This window comes from Bicyclus anynana, chromosome 16, assembly GCF_947172395.1.
Source record: "Bicyclus anynana chromosome 16, ilBicAnyn1.1, whole genome shotgun sequence".
Classification (NCBI taxonomy): domain Eukaryota; kingdom Metazoa; phylum Arthropoda; class Insecta; order Lepidoptera; family Nymphalidae; genus Bicyclus; species Bicyclus anynana.
The window spans coordinates 6,519,797-6,536,850 of NC_069098.1; the positions used below are offsets into that span (position 1 = coordinate 6,519,797).

General features: G+C 37.1%; 1 protein-coding gene across 3 annotated transcripts; it reads right to left on the bottom strand.

Annotated features, from left to right (window-relative positions):
* Positions 1-665: 665 nt before the first annotated feature.
* Positions 666-16,836, bottom strand: LOC112055925 (xaa-Pro dipeptidase). Of its 3 annotated transcripts, none has more exons than XM_052886237.1 (13): positions 16,732-16,836; positions 16,248-16,570; positions 15,363-15,554; positions 13,463-13,510; positions 12,976-13,037; positions 12,500-12,544; positions 8,141-8,216; positions 6,495-6,688; positions 5,852-5,986; positions 4,977-5,091; positions 3,942-4,133; positions 3,209-3,360; positions 666-2,160 (listed from the first exon to the last, which is right to left on the bottom strand). In XM_052886237.1, exons 2-13 carry the CDS (start codon positions 16,416-16,418, stop codon positions 2,106-2,108), a joined length of 1,437 nt encoding a protein of 478 aa, XP_052742197.1. In that variant the 5' UTR covers positions 16,419-16,570; positions 16,732-16,836; the 3' UTR covers positions 666-2,105. The 3 variants fall into 3 exon arrangements, with proteins under 3 accessions (XP_052742197.1, XP_052742196.1, XP_052742195.1); XM_052886236.1 differs by having other exon boundaries at positions 16,667-16,826; XM_052886235.1 differs by having other exon boundaries at positions 16,248-16,831.
* Between the last annotated feature and the right edge of the window lie 218 nt (positions 16,837-17,054).

A 17,054-nucleotide genomic window follows, 5' to 3' on the forward strand; every position in this document is an offset into this window, starting at 1 on the left:
TTCTGAGCAAATTCAACCTTAAGGATTGAATTTAAGGTTGAATTTGCAAATGCGACTACTTGAATGGGGACGCTTTTTGCATCCACTTTTAATAGGAGATTGATGAAGGAATGTCAACTTTTTACATATTGTTGAAATTGTTAAGTTTGAAAATTTTCATTAATTGATAATGTAACACGGCTATCTCACGTGATACAACGTCGGAGTATACCCAACTCATTTCGATCCCATACGGGGTCCTTAATCATGAGTAGAGTTTGGTTTTTGCAACGCGGCAGTGTTATATGCCTTAAATATTGGTAGGCAAATAATCAAGAAATACTCAACCAGCACGTCAGTTCTGGGTAAGGTGGGGGTTAACTTTCAGTGTTAGAGAGCCCATTTATCGAGGAAGGCTACAGACTATATATTTTCCACCATATTCCTACGGGAACGGGAACCACGCGGGTAAAACCGCGCGGCGTCAGCTAGTATATGATAGACTCGCAAGAGATTTGGTTGATGGTCCCCGCGGCGCTCGAGTATGCACACGTTGAGCATCATGGGCTCCCCTACCACAAAAGATTATGAAGATTGAAGTGTTGTTAATTTGTGATATTAATTTAAATAGCTTCTTGAATAATCGTGATATTAATTTAAATAGCTAAATAAATACAAAATAAATGTAAAATAAAAATCATTTATTTATAATAACAATGTTTTTTATTTTTATTACAAAAATAATAATATAATATCCCAAGATTATAAAGGATTAAAAATGTACTCAATACATATAAATTAAAAGTGCCTGAGTGTGCCTGTGATTTGGCTTACCGTTTATTAGCAAGTTGTTTATATGACATTAAAACAAAATCAAGCTTTTTTTAAATTTTTGTCTGTCTGTTTCTCCGGTATAATCTCTGGAATGGTTAAATGAGCCTTTTATAGTAGATGCCTGGTAGATAGAGGAGGTTATTGAGCAATTCATATGCTTCTTTTAATCACAAAAAAACTCATAAGTATTTGTGAAAAACTGAATTTCACGCGAAAAAGTTGTAGGCGTCCGTTGGTTTATAATAAAATAGTTTTAATAATAAATAATTAATTGTGTAATAATCTAGTATATTAGATTATATGTTTGATAATAATTAATATTAGGATGGCCTATATTAAATAATAATATTCTTTTAACATAACGAATACATGGTTAACAAGTACTCAATATACAATATTATTATAAGTGCTATGTTTTAAATAAAAATAAAATAAATAAATTTTTAATAAAAAAATAAAAATAAAGTTAATAAAAATTATTTTTAAATAATTAGTTGATTTGTAAGTTTCATCTATAAATCTTATAATAAATCTGTAGAGAGGTCAATTTTTTACATGAAATATATTTCCAATATAACTATCAGGGGCTGATTATTGTTCTGTACGGATGCCAAAAATGCAATCAGTAAAATTTTTGTCTGTCTGCATGTTTGTTATAGAAACAAAAACTACTTGGTGGATTTTAACGAACCTCTGTACAATTATTCTTCATACATCTGGGCAGGTTATAGTATACTTACTTTTCATCACGTTACGATCAATAGGAGCAGAGCAGTGAAGGGAAATGTTGGGAAAACGGGAGAAGTTGCTCCATTTTTATAGCGATACTACTGTAAGGGCTGGATTAAAGAGGTCTAAAAGCGGACGAAGTCGCGGGCATCCGCTATTTATTAATAAGTTGCTGCACATTTGTAATAGGTTAGTTGACATATTTTTCAAAAGGTCTTAATAGTTCACTATTATTCTATTAGATCGTAAAAAATATAATTATTAAGACTTGGATACTCCCAAATTATAATGAAACCTTTGATTGAAATTAAAATTGGGCGGAAACTCTGTCCGCCATGATGGTCTATAGGTTATATGTGCCATTACGATGAGCAAGTTTTGAATTATTTTTTTACTATTTTATTATTAAAATTGGTTTATTTCGAACCCTTGTTCCAATTATTATACGAAAGTTACATTTTTTGAGCTATAATCATAAATCACATTTGACAAAAAAAAAAATACACTGTTAAAATGATAAATTCGCTTTACATGGTTCAGTTCCTGTCGACTGTAATGCACAGTCAGCACTTTTTGAAGTTAGCCCCGTTCGCCATAAAGTCTTCGATTTCTGCGACACTGAAAACATAAACAATGAAAATTTTTACTTGAATAATGAATATAATTACATAAATACAATGAGACGTGATAGCCTAGTGGATATGACCTCTGCCTTCGATTCTAGAGGGTGTGGGTTCGAATCCGGTCTGGGACATGTTTTTCAAATTGCACATATATTTTCTCAAAAATCCCTCAATCTTCACGTTTCCGTTGAAAATATTTGCGCAATTTTCATAATTATGATCATCACTCTAAAGGTCAATTCCGTGCGATCTACCTACACTAGCTAGCTTTTTGACGACCTTTTTGGGCTAATTGGTAGTGCTGTGGCATTCAATAGAGGTGCTGGATTCGATTTCCAGTACGGGTCAGTTTAAGATATTTTTTTTAAACTGGCTCAGGTCTGGTCAGGGCAGGGTTAGTGTTTGTAGAAAGCCAATCGACGTATCACATAGCCAGTCTCCAGACCGGCGTGGTAGGTCTCGTTATCCCCTCTCCTATTAAAAAAAAGCACCCAAGTGCGAGTCGGACTCGCCCATGAAGAGTTCCGTAGCAGCAAGAAACATAAACTTCTTGCTCATTAAAAAAATACTACTTACAAGATCTCGTTCAAACCAATTTTCGGTGGAAGTTTGCATGGTAATGTACATCATATATTTTTTTTTATTTTATCATTCTCTTATTAGAAGTTACAGGGGAGGGGACACATTTTACCACTTTGGAAGCATCTCTCGCGCAAACTATTCAGTTAAGAAAAAAATTATATTGGAAACTTCCATATCATTTTTGAAGATGAAAGATGAAAAAAAAATTTAAGTTTCAGTTTTAAAGACCCCCCATAATTTTTTTCTATTTTTGTATGAAAATCTTAATGCGGTTCACGGAATACATTTACTCACCAAGTTTCAACAGTATAGCTCTTATAGTTTCGGAAAAAAGTGGCTGTGACATACGGACGGACAGACAGACAGACATGACGAATGTAAGGGTTCGGATTTTTCCAATTTACTACGGAACCCTAAAAATGGAGGCCTGGCCTTTTTGGACCGTTAAAATAGGTACTCACGTTCTAGGTACGAATGTCAAATTTTCGACTCCGTGCTCAGTGATGAGTACGTCGTCCTCAATTCGAACTCCTCCGAATCCTCTGAACTGTTCTACTCTCTCCCAGTTGAAGAATTGAGCTTGCTCTGGGTTGTTCTTCGCACCGTCCAACAGCTAGAATCATATAAAACTAAACTTAAACACAAAAATTCTTTATTCCATAGGTACTTAATTTTAGCAATAAGGCCGCCTTTGCATGCTCACATGTTTTCTTTTTTCTTGAAGGAAAACATTGTGAGGAAACCTGCATACCTGAGAATTTTCTTAATTCTCTGCGTGTGAAAAATCTGCCAATCCGCGTTGGGCCAGCGTGGTGGACTATTGGCCTAAACTCTCTTATTCTGAGAAAAGACTCGAGCTCAGCAGTGAGCCGAATATGGGTTGGTAATGAACGAACGAACGAGTAATGACTGTTCGCGTTGTTTACAGCTAGATGGAGCTGTTACCATTTTAGCTCACGCTGCCATTTTGTTAATACATTCCGAAAACATTATATTGAAATCTTCGTTTGATCGTTTAGTTTAAACCCGCTGTGTGACTCTGTGCTTTCTTATGAGGCTCTTCAAAGACTTAAAAACAAACTTTTTAAAGACAAAGGCTTTGAGGAATTTCAGACGAAAAGATATAGCGACATTTCCCGAAGGCAGCCCAGCCGGACTAGTTTGAGTGACACTGTTCATACAGTCCACACTCACCCTGTCTATGAAGTAGCAGCCCGGCTCGATGGTGAGTATCATCCCCGCCTGCAGAGCGCGCGCGGTGCGCAGTCTACCGAGCGGGCCCGCGAGCCGCGGCGGGCAGTGCGGCAGGTAGCCGCCCACGTCGTGCACGTCTAGTCCCAGCAGGTGGCCGAGACCGTGCGGTTGCAGTATGCCGTTCACGCCGTTCTGTACACAAATATACGTTCTCTAGTAACTATGACACATTGTGACACGACACTAATATACATGGTGCTCGGGAGTATTTCCCATAACTTCACAGTGTTTTTTATGATTTCATAAAAAGTAATTCAAATAATTCCGACTATCCATGTAAGACACGCCTTTATCTATCCTTGCATTTTATAATACGTAAATCTTGGCTAAGTCATAATTATAAAGATGCGTATAGCCTAGCAGAGCAGTCGGTTACTTGAGCTCCATAGCTATGCAATAGAAGCAGAGCGGGAAGTGGGTTGAGAACCGTTTCGTTTCGGTTGAAAACTGCAGCCGAAACCGAAACTGAAGCTGAAATAAATTTTTGGTTTCAGCCGTAAAAAGTGATTTGATCGGACAGTAAGTATCGATTAGAAATGTGAGATACTCAATTTATGTATAGCTGCCCCCCTAAATACAATCCTGCCGACGCCCATGTATCATGTACATCAGATCTTGACAAGGCATTTTCAGATTAGATGTATTGGGTCACGCTTCTTTTGAATGGTCACCAACTCCTGGTTAAAGACAGTGATAACTGCGACAATCCAGGGGTCCGAGAATCCGATGATCAATAGAATCGAGGCAGGGCATTAAGTTATATAGACTACCGTTATTAAATGTTAGCGGATTCGTATTTATAAATTGTAGGTAAATGTTGATAGGATTATGTTTCCTTTAATACCTCATTTATAAACTTGCGTCTAGATCTAGCACTTCGACGGAATGATGCGGAGGTAGGAACAGCTTGACCAGAAAAGGGTAGATCCTACCACGTTACAAGTTGAATAATTTAACATATTTAGAAATGATTACCTTAATCATGTCTGCCACATCGCCTTTTAGCAAATTGCCTTTCTTCAAATGCTCCAACATGGCTCTGTTTGCCGCCAAGTGCATGTCGCTCCACAGCACTCCTGGCTTTGCTTCTCTAAATGTACAATTAAAAAAATTACATCAATTGAAACATAATTTGATACTCAAATCAAATTATGAATACTAATATTAACATACTGAATACCTGTCACTGTGAAATGAATGCTGAGTATAGTAGATGCAATCTTTTTGACGTTTCCGAATATTGTGCGTTAAGCTGCGCAATACTCTTGATTTTAAGTGTCCCCGGGTAACGCAAGGACGCAAAAGAATAGTATCACCTCGCGCGCATTGATTATTGTAAGACCTGTACGTAGGGTGACCCGCTCCTTATTTCGGACACGTCATAAAGATTTCATCCGACTATACCTAACACTGGACGTTCAGGACTGAGATGCATATCTGTCGGGGTATACATTAGAAATGGCGGCGGAGGAATTTGTATTAGTCAACGGCGGTACTCGGGTCTTGGGGAGAACCACATATTGTTTTCAGGTTTTCGCGTCTTAAAGCCATTTTTAGCATACCAATCTTATGGTAAAGGTAAGGTAAAGATACAAGTAGCGCCGATTGATTGGGAAATCAGACCCTGTGTATGCAAAGAAAAATTTTGGCAGCCTCTGTGGCGCAGTGGATTGACAAGACGGAGGTCATGAGTTCTCAGCTCGGTTCAGGTCAGTTTCGTGGCTAGTTACCACCCTACCGGAAAATACGTACTTACCGCCAAGCGATTTAGCGTTCCGGTACGATGTCGTGTAGAAACCGAAAGGGGTGTGAATTTTTCGTCCTCCTGAAATTAAAAAAAGAGTTCTAACCTGACTACGGCGTCTCTGCCTGCCAACACGGCCTCATAGACCAGCTTCTGGTCGTCCGTGAACTTGCCCGTGGCTGGAAACGAGCACGTAATGTCCGCCGCGTAGCCCGCGTAGTTGCCGCCCATGTCGAACAGACTGCACGGAAATCAAAATCGAAGTTAATTTCAAGTAGTCTTACTTTACAAGCAGCAAGCACTTTTGAAACATATTTTGACTATTCTTAAAGACTCTACCACCAGTTCGGAAGGCAAATTTTGCTGAGAAGAAGCTCTTTCCAGCAAGAAACTTAAGAGTTGCTCTTTTAGAAATAATATGGAAATGTGTCATGGTCATCATCAGCTGACAGTCACCAGGACTCAATAAGGAGGGACCTTATTGGGTGAGATTTGGAGTCTTGTCACGCTGCTCTAAAGCTGGTTAGCAGTCAGTGATTAAGTCTAGCTCTATTATGATCATCAGATCTATCAGATGTTAATAATGATCACCGGGACCGTTGGCTTAAGTTGTTCTTTGAGACAGAGGTGTAATACTTCTCAACTCTGGGGTGCTACTGCGTTTCTTGGAGGAAAGCAAGAAGCCGCAGATGCACGTCTAGGAGACGAGGCGGCAGTACCACGCGGTAGATGAACAAGTGAAGTCATACCACATGTCTCCTGTGTGTATCATCTTGGCGTTGGGCGCGGCGGCGTGGCCGTAGTGCAGTGTGGCGCCGTTGTGGCCCGAGCCGCAGATGCAGGTGTAGGAGACGTGCCGGCAGCCGCCCACGCGGTAGCAGTGGTCGAGGAACACTGACTCGCACTGGTACTCCATCAGCCCGGGACGCGCGAACAGCATCACCTGGGTGAAAGATAATTCTATATCAGAAAAAATTTAAATTGTAAACTTCAGTAGGGTGCTCATATAGAAAAACTGTCGGGTATACTCAGCTCAGCTGCATTTGCAGTGAGAAAAATAAGACAGTTTACTGATGTTGCTAGACAAGCTAGGCTTGTTTATTTTTCGTACTTTCACAGCGTAATATATTACGGTATTTTCTTGTGGGGCAAGGCTGCTGATATACATTGTATATTTGTACTTCAAAAATGTGCAATTCGAGCAATATATAAATTAAAACGCGAGTCCATTCGTCAAAAGTTTAAAGAAATAGGTATACTAACAGTAGCCTGTCAATATATATATATATATATAACAGCATAATCTATGTAAGACAAAATATTAATGTGTACAAACGAAAAGGAGATTTCCACGTCTTACTAGACACAGACAAAAGTTAGCTATATCGTCTCCAAAGAGTAAAAAAATCTTTTGTAGGTTCGGATGTACTCTTCTATAACAAGATCCCTAAGACTGTGATGCCGATGCATAGCTTTAATCAATGTTTTATAAAACATTTACTTAGTCTAGGTTACTACACCATTGATGAGTTCCTCAATGATAAAGATACTTGGAGGCCATTGGATCAGCTTCCACCTTCACACAGGAAGTAAAACTATAAGAAATTGTAATGTTGTCATCAATTGTAAATTATAATACTGTATGATTTTTTTTAAAAGAACAACTGTTGAGTTTCTTGCAGGTTTCTCCCCAGCAGAACCAGCTTTCCGAACCGGTGGTAGAATCATTACAAATAGTCAACTGACGTATCAAAAGTGCTTGTAAACTGAGCCTACTTCAAATAAATGAATTTTGATTTTTTTTTATTTATAATAAATACTGAATAAGTAGGCCTAACGTGCGACCAATGACATAATTCAAATGACTCAAACTCAAATAACATTTATTTGCTTGAATATGAGTTGATAGATGACTAGACGACGCCCCGCGGGTTCTTCCGTGTCATTCCAGTTCCCGTGAGAATTTGGGATAAAATATAGCCCGTGACACTTAAAAATAACGTGACTTTCTAGTGGTAACAGTTATTTATGCTACTGTCATGTTATGGTAGCCGAGCACGAGTGCTTTTTTGTGCAATTCAGAAGCATTTTTTTGTGCAATAGAAACCACGAGTGCTACAATCGCTAATTACGTGTAGTGTTATACAATACTTTTTCTACAACTATGATAAAAATTAATAAAAGAATTATTTGAAATCTAATTCCAACTTACACCTGTACACCATATAGGTGTGCAAATATTATATTTAAATTAAAATGAAAAAAATCAAGGTGAACTATATATATATTACATTACATATGATTATTTCTATTAGTCATTATTATTGAACAAAACTAATTGTAAAATCATTTGAGTTATGCCAATATTTCTTAAAACTAAACTTTCTATTATTACCTGTTTATGAGCATCCGATGATACTTTACAAACATATCGCATCACTTCTATTTCTTGAGGAGTCTTTATAACTCGCCTGCAAAGAAAATAAGATTATTGAATATACAAACAGACATATTATAACAATTATCTTGCAGTGGCGAAGGATGGAATTTAGATAAAGGTAAACCATCCCAAGAGCAGCGATAGCCCAGTGGATATGACCTCTGCCTCCGATTCCGGAGGGTGTGGGTTCGAATCCGGTTCGGGGCATGCACCTCCAACTTTTCAGTTGTGTGCATTTTAAGAAATTAAATATCACGTGTCTCAATCGGTGAATGAAAACATCGTGAGGAAACCTGCATCGTCGTCGTTATCAACCCATATACGGCTCACTGCTGAGCTCGAGTCTCCTCTCAGAATGAGAGGGGTTAGGCCAATATTCCACCACGCTGACCCAATGCGAATTGGCAGACTTCACATACGCAGAGAATTAAGAAATTCTCTGGTATGCAGGTTTCCTCACGATCAAACCTGCATACCAGAGAATTATGTTAATTTTCTGTGTGTGTGAAGTAAGGTTAAGTTATAATATGTATTTTTTTTAACGAAACCTTTGTGATATGTTTCTTGGACATCGGCAATCTTACCCGTACCACCCCGACTAAACAAAAAAACTCGTAAATTGTTGTTAATTAAGCAAAAACTAACAGTGCATCAGGTCGGAATAGAATATAGGACCGTTCAGATTTAAGTCCACCTCCTACATAGTTCTTATAAATTATGGAGGTTTACATTATCTTTAATAATCCTTAATGAGCGCCTTTTACGACCTTTTTCCAATAATAAATAATATTCTAAAATCCTACACACTGTTGAAGGATTAATAACCTATGTATGATAAGACAATTGGGTGATAAAAGTAGGGTAAAATGGGGTAATCCCGGTCAAGTGACATTACCGGTCACCAAACTATCAAACAAAATATTGCGTTTACACACACTTACACATACGTAAAGGGTGGCGTGATTGCTCCCCGCTCCTACGCACCGACCTCCGTCCAGTTCCGACCGCGCGTCGCCGAGAACGAGACGTCTGTTCGTTTCGCGCCATTTTTTTACAACTTTTTGTTCGCGGAACATAAGAGGTGTGTATCATATTATTTCGATTTCATGTATTGTCTACAATATTTTTTCTTATTCAGTTATCTGGCTATCTATTTCATAATACATTTCAAGTAGTTTGTGGTATGTTTTTTCTTAAACTATTATTAACCTTAAAAGTAGTATGGGTGGGTAATGCCGGTCACCTTTGACCGGTATTACCCGCAAGTCACATATACAAGTAGCTGATATTAAGACGTATAAATAATGTCTGTTCGCTACGTTTGTATTTTCTACAGAAATATACATCATGTATTTTTAGTTTCAGGATGCCTCGGAACAGGAACCAAGGATTGAAGGTGAATTGGAGCCAAAATGACATAACCAGAGCATTCAAACTTGTCGAGGAAGGGACTCCAATAAGAGAGGCAGCGCGGTTTACTGGTATCCCATTTTCGACACTCCAAGAACGACTAAAAAAAAAGAACTCTGAATTGCCGTCTCTTGGACGAAATCCTGTGTTCTCTAAAGAACAAGAGGCAGAAATGGCAGAGCAAGTTAAATTTCTAGGCAAGATATTTTATGGGTGTACTTCAATACAAATAAGGAAGATGGCGTACGAGTATGCTGATAAAAATAATTTGATGCATAACTTCAATAAAAATCTTGGCATGGCTGGAAAGGACTGGCTAATGGGTTTTATGAAAAGAAATAATTTATCAAATCGTAAAGCTGAAGGCACCAGCCTAAACCGTGCAACTGCATTCAACAAGGATGAAGTTGCTTTATTCTTTAAATTACTTGGGGAGTTGATGGAAAAATATAAGTTTTTGCCAAGAAATATTTATAATGTGGATGAAACCGGATTCTCTTCCGTTCAAGACCCAGGTAAAATTGTAACTGAGAAAGGTCAAAAACGAGTGGGCTCTATAACTTCGGGTGAAAGAGGGAAAAATGTAACGGCTGTATGTGCAGTAAGTGCTACTGGTGTTTACATTCCACCAATGTTAATATTTCCCCGCCAGAGACATTCCCCAGCACTAGAAAACGATGGACCACGTGGCGCTATATACAGGTGCTCAAAAAACGGGTGGATAAATGAAGATTTGTTTGTGGCCTGGTTAAAACATTTCGCTAATTTTACAAAACCGTCAGAAAACGAACCCATACTGCTTATTTTAGACAATCACTCTAGTCATATATCTCTGAGGGCGTATGAGTTTTGTAAAACTAACAACATAGTAATGTTGTCATTACCGCCACATGGATCTCATAGAATTCAGCCTTTAGATGTCTCCATTTATGGTCCATTTAAAGCTGCCTATAAACAAGAGTGCAATCTTTTGATGAAAACAGAATTGGGGCGAAAGATCACCCAAAACGATATTGCCTCGCTTTTCAGAAAAGCATTCCAAAAAATTGCAACCATTCCAAAGGCCGAAGCAGGATTCGCTTCTACCGGTATATATCCCCTGAACCCAGACATATTTACAGAAGAAGATTTTTTGGCTGCTGAAGTTTTGAATAGTAGTGAATTGGTAGTATCGATAGAAGAGAGGCGCGAAATGGACAATAAAACTCCGGATCAAATCATTCAACTAACCATAGAGCACAATATATCAGCACCAGGTTCACCATCGCTTCTTAATGATTACAACTCAACAGATACAATTCTTTCCACTCAAGTTTCACAATCAATAGCAATAGATCATTCAGTTCCCACAACTTCAGGAGTAACCGCCAAAGATCTTTTATCAGTTCCGAAAAAACTCGTTAATAGTAAGAATGCTCGAAAACAGCATGCAAAAGTTCTCACTAGCACTCCTTATAAAGAAGCCTTACAAGAAAAAGAAGAGAGACGAGCAACAAGAGAAAAGAAGAAAGAAAATAAAGGAGGTGTTAAAAGAAAGTCAGGAAAAAAGTCGACAATGAAAGTACCAGTTAAAATGTCAATAAAGAAGGTGAAAAAGAAAGTTCTTCAAGAAAGTAATTGTGAAACTTCGTCGGATTCGGAAATTGACATGATAGATGTACGTGATGATGATGATGACACCGATATCGAAGATCTTCAGAATAAGTGTATACTATGCGACGATTATGGCCAGAACAACGAACTTTGGTACAGGTGTGTTCAGTGTGGACTGTGGGCTCACGCTGAATGTTCGGGCTGTGAATCGCCCGAAGGATACGTATGCGATTTGTGTCGCTAAAAGTCTGACCGGTAATGTCGTCCTGCTGACCGGTATTACCATCCATATCGGGCAATGGTGGTCAAACATATTTTTTTTTAAACGTGTTTTTGTGTTGTAATTTTATTTACTATTGATCTCATTGCTTGTGATTATCCTATAATATAAGTTAAAGTTACGTTTGCATAAGAGTTTTTGATTAAAAGGTTGATATCCACTTATTCGTGTTTGATTTTGCTTAGGTGACCGGCAATACCCTACTTTACCCTAATAAAGTTTCGTAATCAATAGATAAAAACCATACATTTTATTATATTCATTATAATAATAATAATATGCTCCGGACCGATTTTTTTTTCAGCCACGTCGGCAAATTTGCCCAGGATCCGTGGAGCATTTTTACATTTGATTACTATCAAGTTATTTTTCCGTGAGTAGCTTCATCTGAACGAGACGCTCAACTTTTAAACGTATTTACGAAAATTCTTGATTCTGGTAGCTAACTGGGTTACCAGGTAATGAAAGTTTCTGAGCGTCGTTTCGAGACAATTTACTCGTACCACGCAATTTGTAATACATTGTGGCTGTTAAGTTGTATGACTATTAATTAAGCAACAGTAAAAAAAAACAGCTGGTTACAACTTTTAATAACCTCGTTATTGATAGAAGTTGGGCGTTTTTTTTTATTCTATACAAGTTAGCCCTTGACTACAATCTCACCTGATGGTAGGTGATGATGTAGCCTAAGATGGAAGCGGGCTAACTTGTTAGGAGGAGGATGAAAATCCACACCCCTTTCGGTTTCTACACGGCATCGTACCGGAACGCTAAATCACTTGGCGGTACGTCTTTGTCGGTAGGGTGGTAACTAGCCACGGCCGAAGCCTCCCACCAGCCAGACCTGGACAAATTAAGAAAATCTCAATCTGCCCAGCCGGGGATCGAACCCAGGACCTCCGTTTTGTAAATCCACCGCGCATACCACTGCGCCACGGAGGCCTTCTTATTTCATATTTTATCACCAATTCCTACGAGACCGGGAACTACCTGTGGGGCGTTGGCTACTAAAAATTTAAAAATATACTTACAGTTCAGCGATAATGGGAAACAGTACTTTATTGTCCACTTTGAATCTGAAACAGTAAAATTATTTATAATGAAGGACATTCAATAGTATTAGCGCACTCAACAATTCGATGTAACAAACTCGATGTTTGTTGACATTAGGTTCAAAATAAATCTCTGAAATGTGCATTGTTGCTTGTAAGTTTAAGGAAACTACTTGGTATAAGATTATATCTTCGAATGAAGTGACTCACATAATTATAAATTCAATAGTTTTAGCGTACTCATCAATGTGATGTAACAAACTCGATGTTTGTTGACATTAGGTTCAAAATAAATCTCTGAAACGTGCGTTGTTGCTTGTAAGTTAAGGGAAACTACTTGGTAAATTTATATCTTCGAATGAAGTGACTCACATAATTATAATAGAACTTCACTTACAGGTAAGTTTGTTTAATCATTATTATTAAATTAAATGAATATTCACATATTAACTTACTCATCAATTCCTTTAAACACTGCCTCCTTTGCAGTTAAGCCACTGTCAGTGTTAGGACCATTCTAAAATTATAATATTGTCATGTTAGATTATACAAATCAAAATTGCTTATGAGCTCAACTCAGTTTAAAGAATCCCTTTCATATATACTCAGAGGCACAATTATTCGCCCACTTTAATATGCGCGAGTATACACAAATGGGCGAATAATTGTGCCTCTGAGTATATTTCATAGTCAACCGCGCGTAGGTCGCCGTCGATATTAAATCGTGAAGAGAATTAGACAAATTTCAGTAAATACTACAGACACTACAAGTGTCAATCTAAACGTGAAAGCGAATCAGCAGCTCTCGGTTCGTCGACTCGACTAGGCGACGTCAAGCTCACAACAAAAGCATTATCTATTCATTGACTTAGAAAATGAAAATAATTTAATTCTAAATTTGTTTTGAGAGTCAGGGATAAAAAATATATATTAAGTACTTACGAGAGTAAGAAGTGTATCAGGATTCAAAGATTTTAAAATGGCTTGAAGCTGAAAATTGACAAAGTCAAAAAATTAATCATCTTTTTATTTATCTTATAATATGTTCGTGTTCCCATAGGACTACAAACTACACTACACTTATAACTAACTACAGTTAAAATATTGCCTATTAGCACTCGGGGATAGTGTAGCAGTGAACCAATTTTTAAATCAGTTTAGTTTCAGATAGATATTTCTCTTTATAATATTAGGGTCCTGAACATACTCAGTATTAGTATAAATAAGCTTGCTATTAGTTACAGAGTCAAATATTATCACCCACCAACACGCTTTCGAGCAGTGTGATGGGTCTAAGGTCACCTCTACTGGAAGGAGCGAGGCCTGACCAACAATAGGCAATAATAATCAATAATAATGGTCATTATAAGAAAATATATATCTTAGCAACAATTACAATTAATCTAATTCTAATCTAAGCAACCTTGACCACTATTGAACACTAATCAATAATAATAAGATTGTAATTTCTATATTGATAAGATAAATCTTTAGATTCAAATCTAACATACCTACTACATATATAAGTTATTTATTGTTATTCTAAATACTCAATAATACTAATGAAGGACATTACAACCTTGTTATTAAAATTATGAAATAACTAGCGGACGCCCGCGACTTCGTCAAATTCGTCGCGTGAAATTCGATATAAACTTTCAACTACCTCTACCCTACCCCTACCCTAGCCTACCCCTACCCTACCCTTACCCTACCCTGCCCCTACCCCTACCCTACCTCTTCATTCCTTTTTTTCGCAATAAAAGGTAGCCTATGTCCTTTCTCTGGGTCTGTCTGTGCCAAATTTGATCCAAATCGGTTGTGAGGTTTAAGTGGGAAAGCGTAACAGACAGACAAAGTTACTTGCGCATTTATAATATTAGTAGGGATGGATGCTGTATGCAAATGTAATGATACAAAATGTAATCTCTATTAACTGTTAACAGTATGTTCTTTTGGAGTAATAAATAGACATTACATATTATTTATATAATTTGTACAATTATGTATTGTACAAATTATATGTTGTATGTACCTATACTATAGTAGTTGAGGACTACAAAAATGGAGAAGGAAAATCTCTTCAAGGGTGACATTTGTAATATTGTGGCATAGAAAGACAGAGATGTCAATGAGGATTGAATGATTTTATTATTTAGCAAGTTAGCCCTTGACTGCGGTCACACATTATGTTAACACGTTTTCTGCAGTACAAGGTTAATTGACCTCGTAAAATTACGAGGTCGATGGACCTTGTACCACATTACATAAAGTTTTAGTATGAGTTCAAAGAACTTCGCACCACCAGAGGAAAATACAGAAAAATCAGTGCCATAGCGAAAGTGTTAAAAGTGATGATGCAATCTAAAATAGAAGAGGGCTTTTATGGTGACTTCGTTCTGGAATGGATTCATTGTATATCATCATTATCAACCCATATTTGGCTCACTGCTGAGCTTGAGTTTAATCTCAGAATGAGGCGGGTTAGGCCAATAGTCCACCACGCTGGTCTAATGCGGATTGGCAGACTCCAAACACACAGTGAATTAAGAAAGTTCTCTGGTATGCAGGTTTCCGCACAATGTTTTTCCTTCAACCAATTGAGACATGTGATATTAAATTTCTTAAAATGCACACAACTAAGACATTGGAGATGCATGTCCCGGACCGGATTCGAACCCACACCCTCCGGAATCTTAGGCAGAGGTTGTATCCTCTGAGCTTTCACGGCTCATGTATACATATTCAATTAAAATTCACAAAAAACTATTCAAAGGAAGGAAATTATACTGTCTGATTTCTGAATTTGTAAGTTCTTGGCAAAAACTAAGTAAATACATACCTCATCAACATAATGTACTTCTTCAATTCCATATATTTTCTTGAACTCTGAGCAAGTTAGCAGCTTGCCCATCCACACCTCATATTCTTCTGGAAGTCGTGGTACAAAGAGGTAGGACTTTTTCGTTGTCACATCAAGTGCAAAGAAGCAGCCTGGCTCTCTGACGCCACTGACCCAAGTGAAATATGCTTCCTGGAATTCATAATGAATAATATTTTATCTCATATTAGCAGACGTATTATACATATTTCACCCTCGTATTTCCCGTTCTCTTGAGAATATGGGGATATAACATAGCCTATGAAACTCACAAATAATGTAGCTTTCCCAAACAATAATGTTCGGTAGTTCCAGAGATTATCCCATACAACACCATAAACTTTACCTCTATACAATATTAGTATAGGCTAGCTTAAACCTAATGGTTTCATCTCCGAAGTTCAAATATTTAAGAACATAGGGATAAAAAATAACCTATGTTATTAGCTGATAATGTAGCTTTCCATTGGTGAAAGAATTTTTGGAATCAGTTATATTAATAACCTTCATATATGTAATGTATAGCCTTCATGGCTAAAGTGGATAGCACCCCAACTTTCTTCCTCATAAAAAAATCATTTCACTTTTCCATCATAAAGTTGAATTCCTGATTATCATAATACTATTTTCTTAGTAAGACTCTATTTAGCAATAAAAAACCATGTTAATATGCAAGTGCATGGGAACTGGAACTACACTGGTGAAACTATGGGGTGTCTGCTAAATATTATAGATATAATATTGATTAATACTTAACTACATATTAGGCATGGTTTTAAAATTAACAAAAAGATTTTAATAAAGAATAAAGATAAATATTCGATTTTCAAAACAGGAATAGCTTACCTGTCTAAAAACATAGTGAATGTCTGTGTCATAATGACTAATATCATCTCCACCTTGCAAAACAACCACTTGTCCATTTCGCAGTTTACCCGCAAGCCTCTCTCTGTTTTTAGCAAATAGTGACAGGGGCACTTCCAAAGTGCCAGGGCCCATAGACCATGCTTCAATCATTGTGGTTACACTTACAATGAATATATTTTGCCCTTATTTCGTGTGGCTCACTTATCTACCAACGTTGATATGTATTATCGCTACGTAGCACAACAAAGTACTTGCATTGGTAGGTACAATATGTGTTTATGTACATACGTAGCAATATAAACCTGTAATACAATTTCGCTGCGTCAGGCCTGTGCAACTTTACTATTTTTATTTATTTCACCATTTTACTTCTGCTGCCTTTATACTATGTTATTTACATTAATTTAGTTCAATAAAATTTAAGAATTCTTTTTATTTATTAAACTGCACATAGAATAAGAACCTCAACGTTCCTATTTGCAATCGTACAAATTATTTCTATTTTTGCTTATTTCTAAAGTGTTTCTAAAATTCTTGTTTGTTTACTAAATTGATTGACAGTGTCAAATGACAACTGACTGTGACATTCGTCATTCATGTGCCATTTGACAAGTCCCTCGACGTTGATAAACAATGTAACAGATTAATAAATAAATTATCTGTCGTTCGTTAAAGAATTATGAATGAATATTACTGCTCTGTTTTTTTACAAATCCCACGGGAACCTGCGTTCAATTTTATTTATTTCAAGCCAAAATAATTTAATAGATATAATTACTACAGTTA